At 58.6% G+C, this 12,246-nt stretch overlaps 1 protein-coding gene across 1 annotated transcript in view; it reads right to left on the bottom strand.

Moving 5' to 3' along the window:
• The window catches only part of myo1eb (myosin IEb), an 86,523-nt gene that overhangs the window by 43,295 nt on the left and 30,982 nt on the right, over window positions 1-12,246 (bottom strand). Inside the window, exon 4 of the mRNA XM_070868482.1 lies at window positions 3,105-3,199. Within this exon, the coding sequence (XP_070724583.1) occupies window positions 3,105-3,199 (95 nt within the window). The remainder of the gene's footprint in view (window positions 1-3,104; window positions 3,200-12,246) is intronic.

Here is a 12,246-nt window from a genome sequence, read left to right as displayed (position 1 = left end):
GGAGTATTGTGTACAGTTTTGGTCTCCTAACTTGAGGAAGGACATTCTTGCTATTGAGGGAGTGCAGCGAAGATTCACCAGACTGATTCCCGGGATGGTGGGACTGACCTATCAAGAAAGACTGGATCAACTGGGCTTGTATTTACTGGAGTTCAGAAGAGTGAGAGGGGACCTCATAGAAACGTTTAAAATTCTGACGGGTTTAGACAGGTTGGATGCAGGAAGAATGTTCCCAATGTTGGGGAAGTCCAGAACCAGGGGACACAGTCTAAGGATAAGGGGTAAGCCATTTAGGACCGAGATGAGGAGAAACTTCTTCACCCAGAGAGTGGTGAACCTGTGGAATTCTCTACCACAGGAAGTAGTTGAGGCCAATTCACTAAATATATTCAAAAGGGAGTTAGATGAAGTCCTTACTACTCGGGGGATCAAGGGGTATGGCGTGAAAGCAGGAAGGGGGTACTGAAGTTTCATGTTCAGCCATGAACTCATTGAATGGCGGTGCAGGCTAGAAGGGCCGAATGGCCTGCTCCTGCACCTATTTTCTATGTTTCTAATCTGGGCTCGGGGGGGAACAGGGGCTGTCTAGACTGGGCTCGGGGGGTGGGAACAGGGGCTGTCTAGACTGGGCTCGGGGGGGAACAGGGGCTGTCTAGACTGGGCTCGGGGGGTGGGAACAGGGGCTGTCTAGACTGGGCTCGGGGGGTGGGAACAGGGGCTGTCGAGACTGGGCTCGGGGCAGTCTAGACTGGGCTCGGGGCCAGTCTAGACTGGGCTCGGGGGAGCTCAGGGCTGTCTGGACTAGGCTCGGGAGACAGGAACGGTCTAGACTGGGGTCTGGGGCACAGGGGCCGTCTAGACTGGGCTCGGGGAGACAGGAACTGTCTGTTGTCAGTCAGTGGGCTCTGGGAGGGCTGGCCAATGCCTGATTGAATCGCGCTGCTCTCTCCAACGCTGCTGCATAGTTGCTGAAGCCTGTTTGAACAGGCCGCCTCTGTACAGCTGACAGGAATGCGGTCCGTGCAGCTCAGCGCAACATCAGCCCGTCTTCCGGCACCCGCCCAGCGACTCGGGCTTAACCCCTTCCTCACCGAGCCAGCCCAGGAGTCCCGCGCAATGCCTGTGGATGGAAGTGGGAGGAGGGGCCACTTTCGGTACCCCTCCTCCCGCCCCCCCTCCGCTCGGCCTACCCCGGGGCATCCGCTCCTCAATGGCCGGAATCGCTGGCTCCGGGAGAAGCAGAGGGTCAGGGAAGCTCCCGGGCAACTCCCGGATCTCCGACATCTGCCACAGCTCCGCATTTCAGAGCCTGATTGTAACTCTCGGAATCGGGGGTGGGGGGGGGGAGAGAGAGAGCGAGGGGGAGGGGGAGAGAGAGAGAGCGAGGGGGAGGGGGGAGAGAGAGCGAGAGTGAGGGGGAGGGGGGAGAGAGAGAGAGAGTGAGGGGGAGGGGGAGAGAGAGAGAGCGAGGGGAGGGGGAGAGAGAGAGCGAGGGGGAGGGGGGGAGAGAGAGAGCGAGGGGGAGGGGGGAGAGAGAGAGCGAGGGGGAGGGGGGAGAGAGAGAGTGAGGGGGAGGGGGAGAGAGAGAGAGCGAGGGGGAGGGGGGAGAGAGAGAGCGAGGGGGAGGGTGGAGAGAGAGAGCGAGGGGGGGGAGGGGAGGGAGAGAGAGAGAGCGAGGGGGAGGGGGGAGAGAGAGAGCGAGGGGGAGGGGGGAGAGAGAGAGCGAGGGGGAGGGGGAGAGAGAGCCAGGGGGAGGGGGGAGAGAGAGAGCGAGGGGAGGGGGGAGAGAGAGAGCGAGGGGGAGGGGGGAGAGAGAGAGAGCGAGGGGAGGGGGGAGAGAGAGCGAGAGCGAGGGGGGGGGAGAGAGAGAGCGCGAGGGGGGAGGGGAGAGAGAGAGCGCGAGGGGGAGGGGGAGAGAGAGAGCGCGAAGGGGAAGGGGGAGAGAGAGAGCGCAAGGGGGAGGGGGGAGAGAGAGGGGGAGGGGGGAGAGAGAGAGCGAGGGGGGAGCGGGAAGCGAGAGAGCGAGGGGGAGGGGGGAAGAGAGAGAGCAAGGGGGAGCGGGGAGAGAGCGAGGGGGAGGGGAGGGAGCAAGAGAGCGAGGAGCGAGGGGGGAGCGGGGAGAGAGAGAGAGCGAGGGGGAGGGGAGGGAGGGAGAGCGAGGCGGAGGGGGGAGAGAGAGAGCGAGGGGGAGCGGGGAGAGAGAGAGCGAGGGGGAGGGGGGAGAGAGAGAGAGAGAGCGAGGGGGAGGGGGAGAGAGGGAGAGGGGGAGAGAGAGAGCGAGAGGGAGGGGGGGAGAGAGAGAGCGAGGGGAGGGGGGAGAGAGAGAGAGAGCGAGGGGGGGGAGAGAGAGAGTGCGAGGGGGAGGGGGGAGAGAGAGAGAGTGCGAGGGGGAGGGGGGAGAGAGAGAGAGCGCGAGGGGGGAGGGGGGGAGAGAGAGAGCGCGAGGGGGAGGGGGGAGAGAGAGAGCGCGAGGGGGAGGGGGGGAGAGAGAGAGCGCGAGGGGGAGGGGGGGAGAGAGAGAGCGCGAGGGGGAGGGGGGGAGAGAGAGAGCGCGAGGGGGAGGGGGAGAGAGAGCGAGGGGGAGGGGGAGAGAGAGCGAGGGGGATGGGGACAGAGAGCAAGGGGGAGGGGGGAGAGAGAGAGAGAGCGAGGGGGAGGGGGGAGAGAGAGCGCGAGGGGGAGGGGGAGAGAGAGAGAGAGGGGGAGGGGAGAGAGGGAGAGGGGAGAGAGGGAGGGGGGAGAGGGGAGATGGGAGGGGAGGGGGAGAGAGAGAGAGAGGGGGAGAGGGGAGAGAGGGAGGGGGGAGAGGGGAGGGGAGGGGAGGGGAGGGGAGAGAGGGAGAGGGGAGAGGGGGGAGGGGGGAGAGGGGTGAGGGGAGGGGAGAGAGGGAGGGGGGAGAGAGGGGGAGAGGGGAGAGAGGGAGGGGGGAGAGAGGAGAGAGGGAGGGGGGAGAGGGGTGAGGGGAGGGGAGGGGGAGGGAGAGAGGGGGAGAGGGGAGGGGAGGGGAGGGAGAGAGGGGAGAGGGGAGGGGAGGGGAGGGAGAGAGGGGGAGAGGGGAAGGGAGGGGAGGGGAGGGGAGGGGAGGGGAGGGGAGTGGACCTTACCTGATGATAACACACTGGTTCTCACTGTCGATGATCATGTTGCGGTACATGTTGTCAGCCAGAGCGTAGATGTGGGGGGGATTCTCGTACTGAGCCTGTGAGGGGTGAGGGGGAGAACGCACATCCGGTTACAGAACTCTCCCCAAAACCCCCCCCCACCCCCTGCCCCCAGGCAAACGCGGGCGGCAGGGCCACGGAGGTTAGAGGTCGCGGGTTCAAGGCTCCCCGCGGCGAGTGGTGAAATAGGACTTGCAGTCATCACCCCGGGGAGGGAGCGGGGAAGGTTTGGAGAGGAACATTCTCGGAGAAGGTTCTAACCGTAACTCTGCCAGAGGCCCCCGTGAAACGGGACCGTCCGCGAGGAAATTCAGCCCCTCGAGAAAAGAAAAAAACCCTGACTACTGTTTTGCCGGGGAAGGTAACCTTTGTCCTTTACCCGGTCTGGCCAATACATCGCTCTGACCCAAATGCTGTCGGGTTGACGATTGATGGGCCTCACCCGTGGCCCAGAGAGCCGCTCGGTTGTAAACACAACGCATGGATTGGCCTACCTACCTCTGTAACCCCCCTCCAGCCCCGACACCCCTCCCTATCTCTGTAACCCCCTCCAGCCCTTACACCCCTCCCTATCTCTGTAACCACCTCCAGCCCCGACACCCCTCCCTATCTCTGTAACCCCCTCCAGCCCTTACACCCCTCCCTACCTCTGTAACCCCCTCCAGCCCCGACACCCCTCCCTATCTCTGTAACCCCCTCCAGCCCCCACACACCTCCCTATCTCTGTAACCACCTCCAGCCCCGACACCCCTCCCTATCTCTGTAACCCCCTCCAGCCCTTACATCCCTCCCTATCTCTGTAACCCCCTCCAGCCCCTACACCCCTCCCTATCTCTGTAACCTCCTCCAGCCCCGACACCCCTCCCTATATCTGTAACCTCCTCCAGCCCCGACACCCCTCCCTATATCTGTAACCTCCTCCAGCCCCTACACCCCTCCCTATCTCTGTAACCACCTCCAGCCCCCACACCCCTCCCTATCTCTGTAACCCCCTCCAGCCCCGACACCCCTCCCTATCTCTGTAACCACCTCCAGCCCCCACACCCCTCCCTATCTCTGTAACCACCTCCAGCCCCTACACCCCTCCCTATCTCTGTAACCTCCTCCAGCCCTTACACCCCTCCCTACCTCTGTAACCCCCTCCAGCCCCGACACCCCTCCCTACCTCTGTAACCCCCTCCAGCCCCTACACCCCTCCCTATCTCTGTAACCTCCTCCAGCCCCTACACCCCTCCCTATCTCTGTAACCACCTCCAGCCCCTACACCCCTCCCTATCTCTGTAACCCCCTCCAGCCCCGACACCCCTCCCTACCTCTGTAACCCCCTCCAGCCCCTACACCCCTCCCTATCTCTGTAACCACCTCCAGCCCCTACACCCCTCCCTATCTCAGTAACCCCCTCCAGCCCTTACACCCCTCCCTATCTCTGTAACCACCTCCAGCCCCTACACCCCTCCCTATCTCTGTAACCAACTCCAGCCTCTACACCCCTCCCTATCTCTGTAACCACCTCCAGCCCCTACACCCCTCCCTATCTCTGTAACCTCCTCCAGCCCCTACACCCCTCCCTATCTCTGTAACCTCCTCCAGCCCTTACACCCCTCCCTATCTCTGTAACCCCCTCCAGCCCCTACACCCCTCCCTATCTCTGTAACCCCCTCCAGCCCCTACACCCCTCCCTCTCTGTAACCACCTCCAGCCTCTACACCCCTACCTATCTCTGTAACCACCTCCAGCCCCTACACCCCTCCCTATCTCTGTAACCACCTCCAGCCTCTACACCCCTACCTATCTCTGTAACCACCTCCAGCCCCTACACCCCTCCCTATCTCTGTAACCACCTCCAGCCCCTACACCCCTCCCTATCTCTGTAACCCCCTCCAGCCCTTACACCCCTCCCTATTTCTGTAACCCCCTCCAGCCCCTACACCCCTCCCTATCTCTGTAACCACCTCCAGCCCCTACAGCCCTCCCTATCTCTGTAACCCCCTCCAGCCCTTACACCCCTCCCTATCTCTGTAACCACCTCCAGCCCCTACACCCTCCCTATCTCTGTAACCACCTCCAGCCCTTACATCCCTCCCTATCTCTGTAACCACCTACAGCCCTTACACCCCTCCCTATCTCTGTAACCACCTCCAGCCCCTACACCCCTCCCTATCTCTGTAACCACCTCCAGCCCCTACACACCTCCCTATCTCTGTAACCACCTCCAGCCCTTACACCCTCCCTATCTCCGTAACCACCTCCAGCCCCTACACCCCTCCCTATCTCTGTAACCCCCTCCAGCCCTTACATACCTCCCTATCTCTGTAACCCCCTCCAGCCCTTACACCCCTCCCTATCTCTGTAACCACCTCCAGCCCTTACATCCCTCCCTATCTCTGTAACCACCTCCAGCCCTTACATCCCTCCCTATCTCTGTAACCCCCTCCAGCCCTTACATCCCTCCCTATCTCTGTAACCACCTCCAGCCCTTACACCCTCCCTATCTCTGTAACCTCCTCCAGCCCCTACACCCTCCCTATCTCTGTAACCACCTCCAGCCCCTACACCCTCCCTATCTCTGTAACCACCTCCAGCCCTTACACCCCTCCCTATCTCTGTAACCCCCTCCAGCCCCTACACCCCTCCCTATCTCTGTAACCACCTCCAGCCCTTACACCCCTCCCTATCTCTGTAACCACCTCCAGCCCCTACACCCTCCCTATCTCTGTAACCCCCTCCAGCCCCTACACGCCTCCCTATCTCTGTAACCACCTCCAGCCCTTACACCCTTCCCTTTCTCTGTAACCACCTCCAGCCCCTACACCCTCCCTATCTCTGTAACCACCTCCAGCCCCTACACCCTCCCTATCTCTGTAACCACCTCCAGCCCCTACACCCCTCCCTATCTCTGTAACCACCTCCAGCCCCTACACCCCTCCCTATCTCTGTAACCACCTCCAGCCCCTACACCCCTCCCTATCTCTGTAACCTCCTCCAGCCCTTACACCCCTCCCTATCTCTGTAACCACCTCCAGCCCCTACACCCTCCCTATCTCTGTAACCACCTCCAGCCCTTACACCCCTCCCTATCTCTGTAACCACCTCCAGCCCCTACACCCTCCCTATCTCTGTAACCACCTCCAGCCCCTACACCCCTCCCTATCTCTGTAACCACCTCCAGCCCCTACACCCCTCCCTATCTCTGTAACCACCTCCAGCCTCTACACCCCTCCCTATCTCTGTAACCACCTCCAGCCTCTACACCCCTCCCTATCTCTGTAACCACCTCCAGCCCCTACACCCCTCCCTATCTCTGTAACCACCTCCAGCCCCTACACCCCTCCCTATCTCTGTAACCACCTCCAGCCCCTACACCCCTCCCTATCTCTGTAACCAGATCCAGCCTCTACACCTCTCCCTATCTCTGTAACCACCTCCAGCCCCTACACCCCTCCCTATCTCTGTAACCACCTCCAGCCCCTACACCCCTCCCTATCTCTGTAACCACCTCCAGCCTCTACACCCCTCCCTATCTCTGTAACCACCTCCAGCCCCTACACCCCTCCCTATCTCTGTAACCTCCTCTAGCCCCTACACCCCTCCCTATCTCTGTAACCTCCTCCAGCCCCTACACCCCTACCTATCTCTGTAACCCCCTCCAGCCCCTACACCCCTCCCTATCTCTGTAACCACCTCCAGCCTCTACACCCCTCCCTATCTCTGTAACCACCTCCAGCCCCTACACCCCTCCCTATCTCTGTAACCTCCTCCAGCCCCTACACCCCTCCCTATCTCTGTAACCACCTCCAGCCCTTACACCCCTCCCTATCTCTGTAACCCCCTCCAGCCCCTACACCCCTCCCTATCTCTGTAACCACCTCCAGCCCCTACACCCCTACCTATCTCTGTAACCCCCTCCAGCCCCTACACCCCTCCCTATCTCTGTAACCCCCTCCAGCCCCTACACCCCTCCCTATCTCTGTAACCTCCTCCAGCCCCTACACCCCTCCCTATCTCTGTAACCACCTCCAGCCCCACACCCCTCCCTATCTCTGTAACCTCCTCCAGTCCATACACCCCTCCCTATCTCTGTAACCTCCTCCAGCCCCTACACCCCTCCCTATCTCTGTAACCACCTCCAGCCCCTACACCCCTACCTATCTCTGTAACCCACTCCAGCCCCTACACCCCTCCCTATCTCTGTAACCACCTCCAGCCTCTACACCCTTCCCTATCTCTGTAACCACCTCCAGCCTCTACACCCCTCCCTATCTCTGTAACCACCTCCAGCCCCTACACCCCTCCCTATCTCTGTAACCACCTCCAGCCCCTACACCCCTCCCTATCTCTGTAACCAGATCCAGCCTCTACACCTCTCCCTATCTCTGTAACCACCTCCAGCCCCTACACCCCTCCCTATCTCTGTAACCACCTCCAGCCCCTACACCCCTCCCTATCTCTGTAACCACCTCCAGCCTCTACACCCCTCCCTATCTCTGTAACCACCTCCAGCCCCTACACCCCTCCCTATCTCTGTAACCTCCTCTAGCCCCTACACCCCTCCCTATCTCTGTAACCTCCTCCAGCCCCTACACCCCTACCTATCTCTGTAACCCCCTCCAGCCCCTACACCCCTCCCTATCTCTGTAACCCACTCCAGCCCCTACACCCCTCCCTATCTCTGTAACCACCTCCAGCCTCTACACCCTTCCCTATCTCTGTAACCACCTCCAGCCTCTACACCCCTCCCTATCTCTGTAACCACCTCCAGCCCCTACACCCCTCCCTATCTCTGTAACCATCTCCAGCCCCTACACCCCTCCCTATCTCTGTAACCAGATCCAGCCTCTACACCTCTCCCTATCTCTGTAACCACCTCCAGCCCCTACACCCCTCCCTATCTCTGTAACCACCTCCAGCCCCTACACCCCTCCCTATCTCTGTAACCACCTCCAGCCTCTACACCCCTCCCTATCTCTGTAACCACCTCCAGCCCCTACACCCCTCCCTATCTCTGTAACCTCCTCTAGCCCCTACACCCCTCCCTATCTCTGTAACCTCCTCCAGCCCCTACACCCCTACCTATCTCTGTAACCCCCTCCAGCCCCTACACCCCTCCCTATCTCTGTAACCACCTCCAGCCTCTACACCCCTCCCTATCTCTGTAACCACCTCCAGCCCCTACACCCCTCCCTATCTCTGTAACCTCCTCCAGCCCCTACACCCCTCCCTATCTCTGTAACCATCTCCAGCCCCTACACCCCTCCCTATCTCTGTAACCTCCTCCAGCCCCTACACCTCTCCCTATCTCTGTAACCTCCTCCAGCCCCTACACCCCTCCCTATCTCTGTAACCTCCTCCAGCCCCTGCACCCCTCCTATCTCTGTAACCTCCTCCAGCCCCTACACCCCTCCCTCTCTCTGTAACCTCCTCCAGCCCCTACACCCCTCCCTATCTCTATAACCTCCTCCAGCCCCTACACCCCTCCCTATCTCTGCAACCTCCTCCAGCCCCGACAGCCCTCAGATCTCTGCACTCCTCTAATTCTGCCCTCTTGCCCATCCCCCGATTATAATCGCTCCACCATCGGTGGCCGTGCCTTCAGCTGCCTGGGCCCCAAGCTCTGGAACTCCCTCCCTCAACCTCTCCGCCTCTCTCTCCTCCTTCAAGACGCTCCTTAAAACCAACATCTTTGACCCAACTTTTGATCACCTGCCCCTAATATCTCTTTATGTGGCTCGGGGTCAGATTTTGTCTGATAATCGCTGTATGAAGCACCTTGGGACGTTTCACTACATTAAGGGTGCTATATAAATGCAAGTTGTTACTACTGTTGTTGTCGCCCACATTTCATCAAACCGTTCCCACTCCCAAAGGTCACACCTTGAATTAACATCTCCTTGACTGATGGCCCATCACATTAGAAAGAAAGACAGACTTGTATTTCTATAGCACCTTTCCCGACCACCGGACGTCCCTAAGCGCTTTACAGCCAATGAAGTACTTTTGGAGTGCGGTCACTGTTGTATTGTGGGAAACGCGGCAGCTCAATTTGCGCACAGCAAGCTCCCACACACAGCAATGTGATAATGACCCGGATCACCTGTTTTAGTGATGTTGGTTGAGGGATAAATATTGGCCCCAGGACACTGGGGAGAACTCCCCCTGCTCTTCTTCCAATAGTGGCCCCGGGATCTTTTACATCCACCCGAGAGGGCAGACGGGGCCTCGGTTTAACGTCTCGTCCAACAGACGGCACCTTGGACAGTGCGGGGCTCCCTCAGTACTGCCCCTCCGACAGTGCGGCACTCCCTCAGCACCGCCCCTCCGACAGTGCGGCGCTCCCTCAGTACCGCCCCTCCGAATTCTTATAAACTCCAATGAGTAGAGGCCCAACCTCCTCAACCTTTCCTCATAAGTCAACCCCCTCATCCCCGGAATCAACCGAGTGAACCTTCTCTGAACTGCCCCAAAGCAAGTATATCCTTTCGTAAATATGGAAACCAAAACTGCACGCAGTACTCCAGGTGTGGCCTCACCAATACCCTGTATAACTGTAGCAAGACTTCCCTGCTTTTATACTCCATCCCCTTTGCAATAAAGACCAAGATTCCATTGGCCTTCCTGATCACTTGCTGTACCTGCATACTATCCTTTTGTGGTTCATGCACAAGTACCCCCAGGTCCCGCTGTACTTTGCAATTTTTATCCATTTAAATTATAATTTGCTTTTCTATTATTTCTGCCAACGTGGATGACCTCACACTTTCCCACATTTTACTCCCATTTGACAAATTTTTGCCCACTCACTTAGCCTGCCTATGTCCCTTTGCAGATTTTGTGTGTCCTTCTCACACATTGCTTTCCCACCCATCTTTGTATCGTCAGCAAACCTGGCTACGTTACACTCGGTCCCTTCTTCCAAGTCGTGAATATAGATTGTAAATAGTTGAGTGACGGGGAGACTGGAGAAGCCGGGGTTGTTCTCCTCGGAGCAGAGAAGGTTAAGGGGGAGATTTAATCGAGGGGTTCACTATCACGAGGGGTTTTGAGGAGTAAATCAGGAGAGACTGTTCCCGGGGGCAGGAGGGTGGGTAACCAGGGGGACACAGATTGACGATAATCGGCGATGGAACCAGAGGGGGAGATGGGGAGAATGTGTTTTTGACGCAGCGAGTTGTTGTGATCGGGAACGCGCTGCCTGAAAGGGCGGTGGGAGCAGATTCAATCGGGGGCTTTCAAACAGTGGATTGCATAAGCATAGAAACATAGAAAATAGGTGCAGGAGCAGGCCATTCGGCCTTTCGAGCCTGCACCACCATTCAATATGATCATGGCTGATCATGCAACTTCAGTACCCCATTCCTGCTTTCTCTCCATACCCCCTGATCCCTTTAGCCGTAAGGGCCACATCTAACTCCCTTTTGAATATATCTAACGAATTGGCCTCAACAACTTTCTGTGGTCGAGAATTCCACAGGTTCACCACTCTCTGGGTGAAGAAGTTTCTCCTCATCTCGGTCCTAAATGGCTTACCCCTTATCCTTAGACTGTGACCCCTGGTTCTGGACTTCCCCAACATCGGGAACATTCTTCCTGCATCTAACCTGTCCAGTCCCGTCAGAATTTTATATGTTTCTATGAGACCCCCTCTCATTCTTCTAAATTCCAGTGAGTATAAGCCTAGCTGATCCAGTCTTTCTTCATATGTCAGTCCTGCCATCCCGGGAATCAGTCTGGTGAACCTTCGCTGCACTCCCTCAATAGCAAGAACGTCCTTCCTCAGATTAGGAGACCAAAACTCTACACAACAGTGACATTCAAACAGGGGAATTGGGTAAATACTGGAAGGGGGGGAAATGTGCCGGGCTGTGGGGAAAGAGCAGGGGGGGGGGGGAGTGGGACTGATTGGGTCGCTCTGTCACAGAGCCGGCACAGCACGGGCTCCATGGGATCTTCCTGCGCTGTAGGATTCTACAAATGCAGTTCCTGGTGGAGAGTGGGGTTGGAGGGGGGGGAAAGAGTTAATAGAAAATGGGTTCCCTCTCCACCTCCTCTCTCCCCAGGAGATATTTTGCCCCTCGGACAGTGTCTGCTCCACTTTGACGCCTGGTGGAGTTGTGAAATCGGGCCCCTGGCTCGGGTTAGAGAGAGGCCGCACCTAGCTAAGGCACACAAGCAGGAGTTAGCAATCTTCGCCTGGCGCAGAAGCCAAACCCTTGAACAATCAAAACAAAGGGATTGAATTACACGTCCTCCTGAACTCCAGTCTGATTGGTCCGGTTAATTGGGCCTGCGCCAGTGAATCATTCCACAGCCTAACCCTGAAACCAATTCAGCCCAGGCCCGGCATTCGAAGACAGGCCTGGTTAAATATTCACCAGGGACAAGGAGCAGGGCCATCCGACCAGCTGATTACTGCCAAGAGTGAAACTCGTCAGCAAACGTGAAAACTACAAGCCTTAAAAAGACTTGCATTTCTATAGCGCCTTTCACGACCACCGGACGTCCCAAAGCGCTTTACAGCCAATGAAGTGCTTTTGGAGTGCGCTCACTGTTGCATTGTGGGAAACGCGGCAGCTTAATTTGCGCACAGCAAGCTCCCACACACAGCGATGTGATAATGACCCAGATCATCTGTTTTTGTGATGTTGGTTGAGGGATAAATATTGGCCCCAGGACACCGGGGAGAACTCCCCCTGCTCTTCTTCCAATAGTGGCCCCGGGATCTTTTACATCCACCCGAGAGGGCAGACGGGGCCTCGGTTTAACGTCTCATCCGAAAGACGGCACCTCCGACAGTGCGGCACTCCCTCAGTACCGCCCCTCCGACAGTGCGGCGCTCCCTCAGTACCGCCCCTCCGACAGTGCGGCGCTCCCTCAGTACCGCCCCTCCGACAGTGCGGCGCTCCCTCAGTACCGCCCCTCCGACAGTGCGGCGCTCCCTCAGTACTGCCCCTCCGACACTCCCTCAGTACCGCCCCTCCGACAGTGCGGCGCTCCCTCAGTACCGCCCCTCCAACAGTGCGGCGCTCCCTCAGTACTGCCCCTCCGAGAGTACGGCGCTCCCTCAGTACTGCACTGGGAGTGTCAGCCT

This window comes from Pristiophorus japonicus, chromosome 30, assembly GCF_044704955.1.
Source record: "Pristiophorus japonicus isolate sPriJap1 chromosome 30, sPriJap1.hap1, whole genome shotgun sequence".
Classification (NCBI taxonomy): domain Eukaryota; kingdom Metazoa; phylum Chordata; class Chondrichthyes; family Pristiophoridae; genus Pristiophorus; species Pristiophorus japonicus.
Note: the sequence above shows the minus strand (reverse complement) of the source record. Positions and strands in the feature narration are given on the sequence as shown.